The sequence below is a fragment of the Hibiscus syriacus genome, unplaced genomic scaffold (genome assembly GCF_006381635.1).
Source record: "Hibiscus syriacus cultivar Baekdansim isolate YM2019G1 unplaced genomic scaffold, ASM638163v2 tig00116962_pilon, whole genome shotgun sequence".
NCBI classification, from domain to species: Eukaryota; Viridiplantae; Streptophyta; class Magnoliopsida; order Malvales; family Malvaceae; genus Hibiscus; species Hibiscus syriacus.
Genome location: NW_024063488.1, coordinates 1600707 through 1619057, shown reverse-complemented (window position 1 = coordinate 1619057; position 18351 = coordinate 1600707). Strand labels below are relative to the sequence as shown.

The window sequence follows — 18351 nt, the reverse complement described above, 5'->3', positions numbered from 1 at the left end:
CCACCAATCTCTCCCTTTGTTATCCTCCAATGCCCTCCGCAGATCTCGAAAACAAAGTCCAAGACAGTCGGTCAGACACACAAAGAACAAAACCGGAACTTTAGTTTCTCTTTTGTTCTTTCTTCTCTCTTAACTTTCTTTTTTGTTTTGTTTTCCTGTGTTTTATCTTATTTTCCCTGGTTAAATGCTACCCCTTTGGGCCTAATGTCCGGATGATTTCTGGTTTGGAGTTAAAATGGGTTGCATTAACGCCAAGCAAGTTGGCAATGTTGTAGCAGCCTCCCATGTTTCAGTGGTTCACCACAACAGTAGCCATGGTTTGACATTTGCTGCTGCTTCTTTTCCACAAAAGCAACAACCAAGGAGCATAGAGGTTGCTAGAGATGATGAGAAGTCGAGTGAAAATGGTAAAACCATGGATCATCATCACGTCAAGAGAAGCAGCGAGTCGAGGAAATCAAAGAGATGGAGTTCTAGCAGGAGGAGGAGTGGCTCTTTCAGCTTTAATTTTGGATTTTCTCATAGGATCGTAGAGGCTGAACAGGTTGCAGCCGGATGGCCTGCTTGGCTATGCTCAGCTGCTGGTGAAGCAGTGCATGGTTGGGTGCCTTTGCAGGCTGATGCTTTCGAGAAACTGGACAAGGTACCTGAGTTTTTCTCCTTCTTCTTCTTAATTTATACGTTTCTCTCACCTAATGTTGTTGATGTAGATTGGACAAGACACATACAGTAGCGTATTTCAAGCACGTGAAGTTGAAACTGGGAGGATGGTTGCTTTGAAGAAGCTGCAGTTCGATAACTCTCAGCCAGATAGTATCAGATTTATGGCACGAGAAATAACCATTCTACGCAGACTTGACCATCCGAATATCATGAAACTGGAAGGGGTAATCACATCTCGGTTTTCGAGTACAGTCTACCTTGTTTTCGAGTACATGGAGCATGATCTTGCAGGATTATCTTCTTCTCCTGATATCAATTTCAGTGAGCCACAGGTTTGGCTTGTATCATTTTGGCTATATTTGAAACTCAAAGTAAAATATATAAGTTGTTTTTTCTTCAGAATGGTCCAAATAGGTTCGCCTTCCTGTGCAGGTGAAATGCTATATGAAGCAGCTATTGTTGGGGCTTGAGCATTGTCATTCGCGAGGTATAATGCATCGAGATATTAAAGCATCTAACATTCTGGTAAACAACGAAGGCACACTAAAATTGGGGGATTTTGGATTGGCAAACATCCTTACTTCGAAAAACAAGCATCGATTAACTAGTCGAGTGGTGACATTATGGTATCGACCTCCTGAACTTTTGATGGGTTCGACGAGTTATGAAGCCTCGGTGGATCTGTGGAGTGTAGGCTGCGTTTTTGCAGAACTTCTAATAGGAAAGCCTATCCTTAAAGGCAGAACTGAGGTGGTTGCTAGTTATGTTGCATTACTCTTTTATCTGAAATTATTTGACATCTCATGACAGCAGGCAAACTTATACTTTGGTTATGCTGAAATATTCAGATTCAGTCATGACAGATATAGGGTAACAATCTTATATCTGTGAAATTTACAAATTGAGCTTTCACTTATTGGACAAAGATTAGGCTTCCTCATTCAACCATGTTCAAACCACAGCATGCTTACCGAAATTGTCTTCGTGAAAGGTGCAAAGATATTCCACCAACTGCATTGAACTTGTTAGAAGCTCTTCTTTCGGTAGAACCCCACAAGCGTGGGACTGCCTCTTCGTCACTAATTTCTGAAGTAATGCCAGGAAGATAATAGCAGTTCATTTCAGGCGACACCAATATCTTTGATTCCACAAAGTATCATCCATATTATGACATGGTTCTATAAATGTTCAGAAATTTTACTAGGAGCTTAGTTTCCTGATTCCATGTTTATTTGTTGCCTCTCTTTCAGTATTTCTACACAAAACCTCATGCCTGTGATCCATCAAGCTTGCCAAAATATTTACCTAGTAAAGAAATCGATGCTAAACAGCGGGAAGAATTACGAAGGTGAACTTGTCATTCCTTGTTTCGTAAGTTTCAGTTTAAAATTCATTGCATGCTTACAGTTATTGCTGAACCATGAAACCTCGAGATTCGACCTATCCACATGTAATTATGAGTTCTGAAAGTTGTGCATTTATCTGTTGAAGTAGTCTGAAACCAGTGTTATTGCCTATTAGTCCTATCACCAAATGATTATGAAGGAATCCTAGATGCTATATTCTATAATTCCGTGCATCAAACACTTATGAAAATCTAGATGCTTGGATGTTTCAATAGCTCAATTCTCTTTAATTTTGTATCTTTGTTCATTACAATATATCAGGAAGAAGTCCAGATCTAGGATCCGAGATTCCGGGGTTTCAAGAAGAACAAGAAGATCTTGTAATACTTCAGTAGAAGCAATCAATTTCGGTAAAACTGCGTTGAAAGAGGTATCTCCCTCTCTTTTCCTCTCTATGTAGGCATGTGTGCGCATCTGGTGCTAGTAAGACGAACTAAGATTAGCTACTTTCGTTTTATATGCAGGAAGTACGAGACGATACTCAATTCGCTACTAAGAGCTATGGTTTTACTGCAAGCAGTCTGAGGGGACGTGACGGTACAGCTCATAGAGGTCTGATGAATCTCCAATTCGATACGAGGTCAGAGGCCTCGCAAGAACTAGTGTATCTCAATGTGATATTTTCACAGCTCCACCACCATTGACAGGATCAAGCAGCTTCTCCTGGGCAAAGAAGCAAAAAGATTCAACGTCTACACTTTGCTACAATCGCCCTTCTTCACTATGTCAACCTAGTGATGCAGGTGCATCAAGCTTCAGCGTTTCAAATGCTAAAATCTTTGAACTTAAGAAACAAGAGTCTCAAGATGTTCCTGGAAATGTTTATACTGCTTCCGAGCAGCAGGAGCAGCTGCAAAACAGATCGAATAGGCATAACAAGTTTGATAGGTCAGATCATTTTTATTCAAGTGTATTTCAAGCTCACGATTTTTCGGCTGAATTTCACCAGGAAGATGTGATAGCTATAAATAATGACATGGTAGGAACTGATGCAGCATCTGTAATTCTCGTCAATATTTCAGTTTTTTTCCGGCTCATGAACATATTCTATTCCTGAACATGTAAAAGTTGGCTATTCAGGACCATTAGTAACAGAATCATCTAAATTTGATGAACTCTTGCAAAGGAACGAAAACCAAATTCAGCAAGTGGCTCGAAGATCAAGGTTTATTAAAGGAATGACAAAGCCAAGTTTATGGCTAAATCAGCAGGAAAACTGATGAAAGTTTTGGTTTTTCTGGTTTTAGCAGAGAAATGAAAACGAAGGGTTCGTTTGTTGGAGGGAAAATCCTTTGGCGCTGCTAAAATTCAAACCAGGCAAATATTTGTACAGATCTTTCAAGCAGGCAAATATACTTATTTACATTTGGTGCCACACTGTATGCAATTTTCACCCCAGCAATATGTGCTAAACATCAATTGTATTTAAAAATGCATATCAGAGTAATGATTCTACCAAAATTCTTAAATATTATAAAGAAATCTCAACACCTTTAAAAATAGAATTCCTCAAAAGAAACCCTTCCTAACCTATCTTGATCAAGTGTTTAAAATTTCATGCATATCTATACTTCCATGTTATAAACGTGTTATTTGTTTCCAAGCATGTTTGAGTGATCTACATGATATTTTAGTGCTTTTAATTGGGGGAGTTTTATGCTCATTGTTGTATATTCCATTACTTATATTCCAGTTTTTATGGTCTAATTTGCGTTTAATCTTAGAAAAATCCATTTTATTTGATAAAATTTTTAAACTTGGGTCAATGATTCAAATTGCGGTCACGTTTTCGGTCGAGTCGCGTTTACCGTGATGCAGGCATAGCGGGCACTATTGTTGTGATTGCAAGTGTCGTAGTCATATATTAACAGTCGCGGAGGGCACCGCGGCCGCAGACCGCTATTTAAATCCCTGCCCAGGATAACTTCTGAGTTTATCATTATAAAAATGTTTATTGCATCAACTTTATTTTTTAAAGCATATTTGGTAGTGTTAGCTTTTTCATTATATCAAATAATACCTTAGTTCAACTTTATTTCAACATTGTTTTGTAATAAGTTTCGGTAGTGTTGTAGCGATTTTTTCTCCCTACGTATAATTGTATTGAATGGTATTTTGAGTTTTTGAACAAGTTCTTTCATTGAGCTAAAATATCTCCCTGCCTAAGCCATAGCCAGATGGGAATCTACCAATACTACAGCTTATTGGTTGGCGAAGCAGTTCAAGAATGGCGAACAAAATGGATTTCCAAATTCCATTCATTCAACTGACAAACATAAAGAAGTGTGCTAATTCTGTGTTCATTCTGAATCGATTCCCAGCACCATAAGTCACAAAACCAGGACTTATATCTATAGAGCTAACATGACGAAGATATGCGCATAAAATGGTAAGACAGTTGTTTCCAGAGCATCCTTAAAGACATAACATAAACTAAAAGTAATGTAGAACTGAGAAATACAAGTTTCAGTTGGCATCATCTGGTCGGTCCTAATGAAACAAGGTTTAGATAAATCATATTTCATATAACACTGTAATAATAGCTTTCCCACTTCCATTGCCGGCCTAATGCACGTCCCAATCTGCTCATTCTGTAATACGAAAGACGCCAGCAATCACAGTCACCAAATCTTTCCATTGCCTTCCATTTAAAAATAATAATTAAAAAAATCACATGCCTACCTCTTGTATACAGCGAATGCTATCCAACTACCTACTCACACTTGATAGAGCGGTATATGTGACGAACAAAGAACAGAGATGCACGGAAGCCGATGACCCCAAGCATGAGGAAGAAGCCATAGCAAATGCAAGCCATGTACCCAAAGAAGAATGAGGTTTGCATAAAGCCCGACATGTCTGATCGTGCATTGTAATAATACAAACAGTAGGCATATATGAACAAACCAGTAGACCCACCACAAAGGAAGGACCTAACAGAACACAGAATATCAGTTAAACACCACCTTATCAAAAAGAGACTGCTAGATGCTTTCTGAATGTCAGTCAATAATATAAGAAAATCATATTAATAATTCTACAATGACTCAAGACTAACAAAAGATGGTAGCAACTTGATGTCTGTGATGTCACTTTACATATAGTATTTGCAGCCTCCTAGTAAAATTAATTCATCGATGAAAGGAAATCTAGGCTATATTATATGGCTTGCAGCTTCACTCAGTCTGAAGAAGCAGCTATTGACAAGAAAAACACACCAAACATGCACCAACAGACAAAAAAATTACTTGAGCTTAAAACGATAATATGAGAGAACAAAAAAAATCATGCAACCATGCATCTATTTTTTTTTTATAGAAGTTTGAGGTCTTATTAAAAACTCCCTTCGTATTCATCCACATACTAAGAAGTATGTTAACGAAAATTGGAAGGAAGAAAAGAGTACCTCATATTTTATTGAATAAACACCCATTACATATGAAAACACAAACTACCCTCAAACGGGGATAAACACCATTACAAAACACATAATCACCTAAAACGCTCGCCTTCTCAACCACAAAGATCAAGAGGCTAACACTATATACCTATGATAAACCTCCATCAAAAGGAAAACAACCCAATAGTAACTGACATAACATACATAAAAACAACACCTGCAACCATTAAACCCAAAACATCCGCCTCTGAAGGGAACTCCACAAAATACCAACATGATTCACAATCACCAACAAAGTCAACTCGATAAGTTATCTTCACTGAGACAAAACCACCTTCCCTTCCCTTCAATCAATGTCTCCTTGCCTCTTAATTCCGAACTTTTTTCTTTGTCTTACATTTCTTCACTCCACGATTTGTTCTTAATTCCCCAGGGATAGGGGGCACTACTGGGGTATCTGCCTATAAATGTATGTGCCCACTTGCAAATGCATCTATAGTTCATTTATGTTGTTTGTGCCCACTTGCAAATGCATCTATAGTTCATTTATGTTGTTTGTGCCCACTTGCAAATGCATCTATAGTTCATTTATGTTGTTTGTGCCCACTTGCAAATGCATGTGTTTCTTTATAAATGCAATTTTTTTTTTGATAGAAGTTTATAAATGCAAATTTGAAAGCTAAAAGCAGCATACCTCCACCACCACTCATGGTCTTCAGAAGCAAGTTGAAAATATGTCAAAGCCACGGTGATAAAAGCAGTGACAATCAAGAGAATGATAAAAACAATAAACAGGATGCTGTATATGGTATAGATCCTATGTCCCCACACACTGGCAAATATGTAGTAAAGTTCAATATAGATAGCACTGAACGGCAAGAACCCTGCCATTGCCATCTGAGGAAGAGTTTGCCTATACCAAGGCAATGGAGGGATCTCTCTAGGATACTTTGTGGTGCGGCAAGGTGCTTGAAACTCCGCCTTACTATTCTTTCCGGCAATACCTCCAAATACTAATAAAGGAGATGTGACCAGAGCCCATATCAGAAAAATCACCATAATGGTTCCAAACGGCAATGCTGCAGTGGCTTGATAAGCAATTGCGACAGTGTTGAGAAAGCAAAATGTCACAAAAAGAGGCCCACAGAACAAGCTTCCCGTCAGTAATAAGTTTCTCACCTTTCATGGAAAAGAGTAGAAAAATAGTCAATACATTTGATCAAAAGGATATTCACATACTAGCAAGACATTTTATTTTTTACCCATTCTAAAACTAGTAGGCTAGTATTTTTTTAGTTCCAACTTCCTACTTTCTATCATTGAGATTCAGTAGGAAAGAGGGGACAGGATTAAGATAGGGAATGGCTCAATTTCTGTTGCATGATGCTTAGATTAGAACAATAGTAACCGTAAAATTAGCTTCAAGAAAGAGATCTATATGACTCAAATATAATTTAGCAATTCAAATTTTGAAAAAATTCAACTATGATAGTAATAAAGGAACTAAAATTCATTCAAGTTAACAAAAATATTTACCAATTCTTTTTTTGTTTTTGTTTTTCTTGAAAAGTATTTCTGGGTTTATCCCATACCTTTTCTTCCTCCCTCAATCAATCTTCTTTGTTTCGCCCTAATGGCTTAGGTCTATTCTGAATTATAAAAAAGCAAATACACACCCCTACACATTGAGCAGAAAATTTCACTTGGCTTGAACAGCGGAGCCAATTTATTTTTAGCTAATAAGACAATTATTATAAAACATATAAGGAGTCCTCCAAATGTACGATATAATCTTTCTCTCATATCCAAAATAATAATAATTTGTACAAATGCAATATTAGTAAAGGGGACCAGTATTGCATACCCAATTTGTCCCTTCGAACTGACTATAGAAAGAAGCAGCAGTGTAGCCAGCAATTCCAGATGTAAGGGCATAAATGACAACCAGGGCAGTAAACAAGGCTCCTCGGTTATATGGATAAAAGACCCCCACTAGTGCAAGGATAAATATGAAAATTGTACTGGAAAGCATGCAAACAATTACAGTCAACAGATTGCTCAGAAACAACAGAGAAAAAGTAACATCTAATAGAAGGCCAAATTTAGTTAAACCTTTGTCTCTCCCTTTTCTGCCTTTTGTTTAGAGAATAATTATTGACTAGGTTGGATGATACTTACAGAGTAAAGAGTTGAGTGCCAGAACCAAGAGCCGCCGAAAACAAAGACTTGTGCTTTGGGTACCTGAACACATCACCATGAATGTACTTCCACCCAGTCTCCTCCTGGTCATCTGCCGATTCTTCATCATGTGCATACCTGTTAAATAAGTAATTTAGGAAGTGAAAAGTACACCCAAGTAACTTGAATTGAATGTGGATTTTCAAGACATGGATGCCGAAGGAAACATTTCTTACTTAATGAAATCATTCTTCAGGACTCGCATTAAAATGGTAGCAAGGAAACCAGTCAACAACAGAACGGTGACACATGAATTGATGATTGAGAACCAGTGAATTTCCAAGTGGTGGGGCAAGGAAGAAGATTGCGAGTATTTATCCATACGCTTCTCGAACGGAGTCTCAGTTTCCTTCCATTTAACAGTGTACATGAAATCAACATCCACAGGTTCGTCTTCGGTGAGGTCCACAAGGGCATTGGGATCAGATCGAACAGTAATCTCAATGACACGATCCTTATTGTAAAGGATCTCGAAAATGAGATGCTTAAAGAGATAATACTTATACTCGCTGGGATCAGCCTTGCCTTCCTTATCAACTTTCCCTAAAAATCCCCAAATGGGAAGGTCGTCGTAATACATTTGGAAGTAGTAGTCTTTTGAGACGGCGGTTCTGAACTTGGCGACTTCTTCCTTTGTGAGCTTCCGTTTGCAAGCAACCTGGGCCTCTTTGTCACCCAAAAACTCGAGTTTGTAAGGAGCACTCACTAGCCTATCGCCATTCAAGATTTCACCCAAAGCTTCCCTCTTCTCCTTCACGGGAGCTGCAGTGCAAAGCCCTCAATTTCTTCAATTATAACAAAAAATCTCAACAAATTTATCAACTTCTAAAGATTAAAATTACTCAAATAGAGACACAGACAGACACTCACTAACCCGATGAACAGAAGGGGAAATCGAAGTAACGGTATGTCTCACTGTTAATCAAAGAAAAACAAACAAAGTTAACCAAAAAATGAATCAGAAATTGGTAGTAAAATTTTCCAAGTTCATAAGGAAAACCATACCTGGGATTGTGGAAGGGCCCCACTTTGTTAGCATAGAGAGGGACTTCATCTCCAGCTTTGTAACGATGATCAGAAGCACCGGATCTCACCTGGGCTACACCGCAGAGGATCACGAGGACCAGGGCAAGCCATGATCTCTCCATTGCAACTGCAGCAGATGCAAGAGGAAACGAGAAAAAAAGGGGTATAAAAAACTATAATGCTAAACCAGTACAAGGAGGCGACGACTTTTTTGTAGAGTATTTTATTTATTTATTAGCACTTTGCTTCCTATACTAGCTAGCAATCGTGTTGGGCAAATGGCATTGAATATGATTTATCAAGTCTAAACACTATAAAACAGATATTAAAGGTCGATTTGATTTATGAAATGTAATATTATAAGTGTAAATAAAAGATTATTAGAAAATATAATTATTGAGAATATTATATTTTGTGTTTGATTGATTTAATAAGAATGTAAAATTACGGTGTTTGGTTAAAAGAATAAAAGATTATTGAAATTTATATTTTACAAAATTATATTTATTATATATATTTTTAACAAGTTGAATTCTAATATAATATTATTATAATTAATTTATATATATTTTTTAAAAAAATTAAATTCATAAAATGTATATAATTTTTTTACAAAATTAAAAAAATAAACAGTTTTAATGAAATAGTAAAATTTTATTTTAACCTCTTAACTTTATATAAAATTTTAATTATAGATTTTTTTTGTAAATCTAAAATAATTTAAGGATAAATTTGTAATTTAACATTCGTAGAATTTTTATTATTCAACGATAGAATAATGATATTTTTGGAAAAAAAAATTAAGGACATTTTAGTCCAAAACGTCGGTAATCTAACAATACTTAAGGGAAGGGGTAATCACATTCCCGGTAATATACACAAAAAAATCTACTGTTGGAAATAAAAGATTATCGGGAATAGAATTACTGGCCAACCAAACGGGGGAATGAAGATTCTATTCCCCCAGTAATCTCACATACTCCGAACCAAACACGCCATAAATAGTAGTGCGAAGCACTCCACAGCATCTCTATTCTCTAAGGATGGATAATGACCCCACAACCCTAATTAGGGATTTGCATTTTTTATATCAGATAGTATTGGATTCAAAATTTTAAAAAGTTTAATCATTAAAATTATGATCTAAATTTGATCCGAAAAATTAGATATCTAAATTTAAATATTATATTTAATCTGACATAAAATTAGATTTGAATTTTAAATTTTTATGATTTTATTCAATATTATTTATGCTTCTATTATATATATATATATATATATATATATATATATATTAATCTCCAAAGCAACAGCATCCATTGGTGTTGAGCAGAATTAAAAAAGGTGAAGAGGAAGGTTCAAAAGAGACACTAAGGCAAAGATTTATGGTGTAAGCAAACATTAGCTTGTTGCTTGTTGCTTTAGCTTAAAATTGTTTTGGGTGCAACAATTCATCTGAGGCGGACGCAGCAGCATGGCAGCACCGCAGCAGTATCCAATACCAAACTCATTGCTTTTACAGTAGAAAAACACCAACAAAGGCTAGTCATTACTGAGCTAACCAATTTATTAGGTTTTTTGGATAATTCAAAATTAAAATTTAAGTGATTTATAATTTGATTATTTAACTTTTTTCAGATATCTATTTTTAATTGTTCAAAAATAAAAAATTATATCGATGTATTCGAATTTTAGATAAGATTAATGGGTCGGATATTTTTTTTCACACCCCTAACCCTACTTGTTGCTTGGAAATTAAATTGCATTTTCCTTTTCTGTTGGGGAAAATCAAATTTAAGTTTCACTGTTACTGTTAAAGCCCAATTTGTAATGTGTTATTGGAACGGTTCAGTCAAAAACGAATCAGAAATAAAATCAAAAAATTATGAAAAAAAAAACCATTTGGAATTGGTCAGAAATCGAACATCTAAAAAATATATAAAAATCTTTAAAACCGATTTTTATATTTTGAACCGGATAAAAACCTTGATGTGTACAACTTTACTCTTATGGGTCATTTCGTTCAAGATATATGAGATTATTTCTAAGTATAAAATTATCGGAATGTAATATTATTTGATTAAAAAATCAATGTGACTCCTAAATTTATTTGTGTATTCAATATGACTCTTAAACTTATTTATGTATTCGATGTGACCGTTAAATTAAGAAAAAAGAACTCAATTTGATGCTTTGATTAATAGAAATCGTCGTTAACCATTACGATGTTGATGTGACAGTTCATAGTGTTGACGTAACAATTCACAGTGCTAACATGATGATCCATGATGCTGATAAAACTGACCAAGATACTAACATTTCAATAAACGATGTTGATTTAATGATATGAAAAATGAACTTAATTGATTCTTTTAGACGGTTTGATGACATAATTAAGTTTTTTTATAAAGTTTGAAGGATTAATTAGGTTTTTTATAAAGTTTAAGGGCTTATTTAATATTTAAAAAAGATCATTTAAAAATACTGAAATTTAAAATATAAAAAGTAAATTATGTAAAAATATTAAAATAAAATTGCTATAAATATTATGTTATTCGTAATAAATTATGTAGATCGAATAATTTTTCAGGTTAAAATGTAAAAAGTTACTATCAATGTTAAGTTCTTTTCAATTTAAGAAACTTGTGTAACATTTTTAGATTGTAATATTTTTTCTCACCAAATACATATATATATTTTTAGGTTCAAATCGAACAATAATTTAAGTTGAAACTGAAAATATTACATTCACCTTAATAAATTATGTAGATAAGATATCGTTTCAAGTTAAAATATAAAAAGTTACCATTAGTGATAAGTTTTTTCAATTGAAAAACAAATGTAACATTTTAGGTTGTAACCAATTTTCTTACGAAATATTTAACTTTTTAAATTAAACAAGGCAACATTTTAAAGTGAAAAATGAATACATTACGTTATTCATAATAAATCATGTAGATGTGATATGTAATATCCCAAATTTAGGATTGGTGACTGAATGATAAATTTTGAAAGTCTGGGGACAAAAGTGTAATTTTGTAAAAGTTTATGGATTAAAAATATAAATTTTTAAAAAGTTATATTTTGGGTTTGTAATCGAGTAGTTAAGCCTAAGAACATAATTTTAGTGGGTTTTAGAATCTTGATTTGAAGTTTGTATACAAGTTTATTAAGTGACAAAGATAGATAAAATATTCGGATAACAGGATCAAATCAGAAGTCTACAAAAATTTGAAGGAAGGTAGTTTGGGGCTAAAAATATCATATTGATATTTTTAATTAGTGGAATTTGGTGTGAATTAGTGAAACTTGGAGGAATTTCCATGTTAAAGTGAAATAATGAAATTTAGTGACTAAATTAAATTTTTAGAAAAATAGAAGGGAAAATATGGAAATTGATAAATGAGATTTTTTTATTGATTTAATGTTATAAAAATGGAGATAAAAGGATGACATGGTGGTAATTATTACGATTCATTAAGAGTAAATATGACTTTTGGACTAAAATGATTTTTAAATTCATTTTTAATAGAATTTTTACAAGTGTACATAGATATTTTGGGAGATTTGTCCAATTTGGCTTCTCCTTCCTATATATGCCGTGAACTATGAATGAAAAAGAAGACTAGGTATGTTTTCTTTCTTTTTCTTCATTTTAGACATTTTTCCTTTGATTTTTAGATTAAGCTATAAAATAGAAAAATAATCCATATTAAATTCTCTATCATTTGGTGATAACATTTCATTGTTTCCATGCTTGAATTATTTGATTGTTTTTGTTATGGAAATGATTGTGAATGGATAAAAATTATGTGTTGACGATGAAATTATGCTTGAATTAAGTTGAAAATTAAGCTTGATATATTTTAATTAATTTGACCTAAAGGAAGAAGACAAAAAAACTTTTGGAAAGATGTTATAAGGACTAGAAATGATGTATGAGTGATTATACATGCTTAGATTATGATTTGAACCAATTTGGAAATTGTGAAAGTATAGGGATTTAATTGTATAACTTGAGAAATACGGAGATTAGTGTGCAAATTGTCTAATAATTGATGTATTATGTTGAAATTGAATGTTAAAATTGATAATTGGATGATGATTTGGATCAAATTGGAAACTTGGGAAATTATAAGGACTTATTTGTAATTTATAAAAAAAGTTAGGGACAAAAGTGAAATTATTCAATAGATAATGCACTATGATGGAACTAATAACTTAGAATGTTGAATTTGATGTTAGAATGTGAAATTGGACTAATTTGGAAATTTTGGTAAAGTTAGGAACCAAATCGTAAATTAAGGAAAATATGGGGATTTTTGTGAAAATTTTCTAATTATTAAGGTGTTATATATTTGAATTAAATGATGGTATTTTTAGTTGTGTTAATTGAAACTTGAATTGAAGTAAATTGTAACATCCTCAATACCGGGTTAGTGACTAAATTGTAAAATTTTAGAATTTGGGGATAAAAGTTGAAAAGTTGAATAGTTCAATGATTTATGTGGAGATATTTCCTGAAAGTTATTAGTAATTATTAAAGGAGATTAAGGGCAAAATGGTCTTTGTTATCTAAAGATAATTATCTTATCTCTTTATTAAGAGATAAGCTTGTGGGGAGAGTTATCTGGAAAACTCTTCTCCCTTCTTCTTCCTCCTCCACGTGAGAGCTCAAGCAAAGGTAAGATTTCTTGTTGTTGATTATTAGCTGAAATTTAAGGTTGAGTTTTGATTATTAGGTGATAATTAAGCATAAGAAGAGCTTAAATTATCTTGAAACAATAAGATGGAGAGAATAGATGGAGATAAAGAAAAGAGAGGAATAAGTGAAATCTTGAAAGAGGGTTCTTTAATAAGGTTTTAGAGTGAATTTGACTTGCCATCAATCTAATTAACATGTATGAAGTGTTAGAATTGGATTTGTAACATGTTAAAATTTGGGTATGATTCTTGAATTTCTTAAGGAGAATAGGATATGGAGGTTAAAGAAGTGATTATTGAGTAGAAATGAGCGCAAATATGTAAATGTAAGTTAAGAATATGAAAGGGGATGAAATATTAAGCATTTGAGTTGAATTAAATGGATTTTCGGGCTTAAAATGCAAATTCTGGGCAAGGTGTATCGATGCACATTCAATGTGCATCGATGCACTCTTTAAAGAAGAAATATCGAATGCAATTGGTGTATCGATGCATAAGGAGTGCATCGATGCATCCCTTTAAAAATGAAAACATCGAAGGTAATTTGTGTATCAATGCATGGATAGTGCATCGATGCACATGTTAAAGAATGCATCGATGCACTGTAGAATAATCGATGCACTTCAAGGGGAAATTGAAATTGAAATTTCTTTTGGTATAAGAAATGATAGATTAGTGTATATCAATTGGATACTGATATGTATCAATGTATGATTATATAGATATCGAGCACGAACAAGTCCGAGTCGATTGGCAAGTTAAGATTCGATCGAAGAGAGGAAATCATAAGTGTATTGGAAAGTAGTGAGGCCAAGGTGAGTGCACATTAGATAGTGTATTATGTTTAATGGAAAAGACTTTGACAAGTCTATTCCTATAGAATGCATGAATTCATTAATATGAGCATATGTTTGATATGTTATGTGTATGTTATTGATTATTACATATGTTAATGATATGAGTGAATAAATGTTTATATGATACATGTTAAGTATCCATGATATATGCACACATGATAATATATAAGTTAAATTATGTAATATGATACATATGAGATAGTGAAGAAATGTATATGATAGAGATTATGTATGTGATAAAGAATGATATGAAAGTGACTGACTACGTGAAAAGAAGCTACCTGATTACAGGTACATGTGAAAGAAGTTATGAGTTTATAAGACATGTGATAGAATGTGTATATGATACTTGAAAGTGAATCATATTATTATATGAATATGAGAATGATATGATAAAAGCTATGAGCATATGATATGACTATGTGAAACGATATAAAGAGAATGGCCATGTAAGTGTTAGGAGCTATAGTTGGCATGCCAAGAGTCGAGGATCTACGCGGTCCTTCGGGACATATGTTATATGTAGTCCTTTGGGACATCTACGTGGTCCTTCGGGACAAATTCTACGCTCCCCTAGTGGTCCCCTAGTGGGAATTATACGAGCTGTGGTGACAGCATAGTGCACAACCTCAATAGACTCACATATCTACAGTTCTCACATGTGTACATGGGCTAATAAAGAGATAATTATGAAATCAATGTATGTGATATATGAATTGCATGATATGATATATATGTGATAGTGTTATTGTATCTGTTACATGAATATATGTTGATGTATATGTGAGTGAGTATAAATGACTTATATGATGATATACGAATTTGTTATAAGTTATAGAATATGAATGTAAGAGATCATATGAAATAAGAGATAAGTATAATAGTATAGGAGCAAGATAAAACATAAATTATGATATGTATGTAATTGTTATATGCATATGAGTGAGATTTGATATGATGTGTATGATATGATAATAATAGTTGTTCCTGCATGATTAAGTTATTTACATTTATATTTATTCGCCTCACTAAGTCATAGACTAGCGTGTGAGTGTTTCACACCAGGTTCTTAGCTTATGGACTGTTGCAAGTCGGTCAGTATTTTTTACAAAGTTTCAGATCAAAAAATAGATGATTTAAATGTATTTTATGGTATAAAAGTCTAGTTGGCATGATTTAAAGATTTGAATGTATAAGCTCTAAATGTTCTGTAATGTTTTGAATAAGTTATATATATAAAGTTTTTAATTACTCACTATTTTATACAAGTAAATGTTTTAAAAAGTCAATGTGACACCTCAGACTCGGATCCAGGTCGGATTCGGGTTGGGGGTGTTACATAAATTTATAAAGATTGTTAAGATTGGGGACCAAAATGTAAATTGAATAAATTGTGAGTTTGAAAGTTAATGAATAAATATGAATATCTTTTTTACAATGAGTGTTTGGGATTGATTTTAATAAAGTAAAAATGATGAAGGATTAAGATGCAAATTGTAAGAATTGATTAAGAAATTAAGGATACAAAATAATGAAAACAATTTAGATTTTGAATATAGCATTAAGTTTTAAAAATCACCATAAATTATATACAAATGATTAGTAGGTGATTTTTATACATTTGTGTTCATTTGTCAATCTAGTTTTGTTTAAAAGAAACGAGGATCAATTTTGAATTGTATAATGAAAGATACAAATTTTGATCGATGATAGGTCAGATAACAAGGCAGCAGATTCTTCTCAAAACAAATTCTGGAAATTGGATTAAAAAATTCACTATAAATTGTACAAGTTGAATTAGAAAGATTACTTTATATGGTTAGATTTGTATACGAGTATAGTATCAAACGAAAGAAACGTAATTAAATTCCAGTGAGTATTTTAATACAGAATAATGATTCTTTAAAGGTAGTGCAAATTGTCAAGAATTTGGAAATTTATAGTTAAATGATGAAATATTGAAATTGGATTAATATAAGAAGTTGTATAAGTTAGAAGTTCAATTTGTAAGTTTTGGAAGAGTTGGTGGTAAAATGGTAATTATTTAAATTTAATGTATTATATATGGAGTTAATGTGAAAGTGATTAAATATGACAAATGAGATGGATTTAATTTAAATATAAAAAAAATATTTTATACATTTTCGAAATGCTAGATTATATTTTAAAGAAAAGTTTATACATAGCTAAATGTGAAATGTTGAAAAAGCTAAGTAAACTGATGTGAAAACTAATTATTTAAAGGATTTGGATGGTTAATTTAATAAAGCTAAAATTTGTTATCAATTTCGTGAAAGAAATCAATATTGAATATATATTAATGATATTTTTAATATATTTATATGAACATGAATTTATTATGTTAGTTAAATATACTAATATATGAATAAAATAGTATATGAATGTGATAATTTTTCTATTAATATAATTATATATGAAAAAGATATAAGATTTAAATAAAACTCGATGTATAATACTTGAGATTCATGGTACATGAGGTGGAGTGATTTTGTATCTGTTTCTGCACATTCGTGTACATCTGCCATGCACTATATGTGCATTATGGCATTTTATGTGCAATTTGGCGCTATGTGTGCATTAGCCGGCACTTTATGTGCAATATGCACTATGTGTGAATTATCTGACACTTTATGTGTATTATGGGTTTCACGATGTTTTGACGTTGTGAGATCCCATATCTAATTCTGATTCAGTATAGTGATGTTGTGTTCTACAGTGCCTATACTTCTGTTTAACAGTAAAAGTGATATATGTTACAGGCAGTGTTTATACTACATACAAGGTATTAAATATGCTATACTGATTTGGTAGTTATACTGCATACCGTGCAGAGCACTCATTTTCTGACTCATGTATCATGAAACCAATATTGTAAAAGATATAGTACATGAAGGGATATAGTACAATGAAAGGAACAGTACATGAAAAAGAGAGTATGAAAAAAGGGGACAATAAAAGAATAAGAGACAGTACAAGTTTAATTGTTGTATTACAGTAAAGTTTTATATGTAAAAATCGATTTAACCCTGAATGGTTTATATATGAAAATATATAAGATAAGTTACTTGTATATAAAATGATCTAGTTAAATATCATTTAATAAATTAAATGGTTTTATACTATATTTTTGTACGATATTTTGTACCAAAATATATGTATTACATAATATTGTTATGCAAATATAAAAATACTATTACAAGTTTACTTGACGTGTTTATTACATAAAATACTTGATATTGATGTTTTTATATTTTTATGAGATTTTATATTAATTAATATATTCAATAATTATATAATGTTTGCTCTATAAATTGTGAATAGATTAAGGACAAACTATATGTACTTAACTTGACAAATTTACGTGCCTAATGTGGAACTATGATAATAGTCGTTGTCAGTGGGTGGTTGTTTTGCGGTAGACAATAACCATAAATGAGATGTTTTAATAAATTTTATAGATACTACAAATGTTATATATACATGGTGATATAAAGGTATATAAGTTGTGCTAAAACCGTAGAGTAATATAATATGACAAATCGTAGTAAAGAAAGAAGAAAATATAATAAGTGATTAAGTAGTTATGTATAAGTAGTAATAAATTATAAGGATTAATTGGTGGTGATATAAAAGTATATGATAAAAGTTGTGCTAAAATCATAGAGTAATATAATATGAGAAATCGTAATAAAGAAAGAATAAAATATAATAGGTGATTAAGTAGTTATGCATAAGTAGTAATAAATTATAAGGATTAATTGGATTATTTTTTAGAATGTGTTAATTGTGATATGAAATAATATAGACATGTCCAACTGTCACAACAAACCAAATGTGAATTGGAAATTAAATATTTCATTATGATTTTATGTGTTTAAATAGTTTAATAATAATTGTTAAATTTGGAAGTTTTGAAAGAAGCAAAATTTTCATCAGCTTGAAGTAGGAAACGTAGTACAAAATAATGTGATATCCTTAACTAGTATTCAGGTTCGAATACGAATTAAGGGTTTTACATAATAACTTTCCAGATTAC

At 32.2% G+C, this 18351-nt stretch overlaps 1 protein-coding gene and 1 pseudogene across 2 annotated transcripts; one reads left to right on the top strand and one right to left on the bottom strand.

Moving 5' to 3' along the window:
- The first annotated feature begins 117 nt into the window (after positions 1-117).
- LOC120190377 lies at positions 118-3336 on the top strand (annotated as a pseudogene).
- A 1140-nt stretch (positions 3337-4476) lies between these two features.
- Positions 4477-8927, bottom strand: LOC120190589 (transmembrane 9 superfamily member 4). 2 transcript variants are annotated; one of them, XM_039193634.1, is made up of 8 exons: positions 8713-8927; positions 8582-8622; positions 7884-8469; positions 7648-7785; positions 7334-7490; positions 6164-6648; positions 4752-5002; positions 4477-4660 (listed from the first exon to the last, which is right to left on the bottom strand). In XM_039193634.1, the coding sequence occupies exons 1-7, from the start codon at positions 8853-8855 to the stop codon at positions 4783-4785; spliced, it is 1770 nt and encodes a 589-aa protein (XP_039049565.1). In that variant the 5' UTR covers positions 8856-8927; the 3' UTR covers positions 4477-4660; positions 4752-4782. The 2 variants fall into 2 exon arrangements, with proteins under 2 accessions (XP_039049565.1, XP_039049566.1); XM_039193635.1 differs by having other exon boundaries at positions 4477-4634.
- Positions 8928-18351: the final 9424 nt, after the last annotated feature.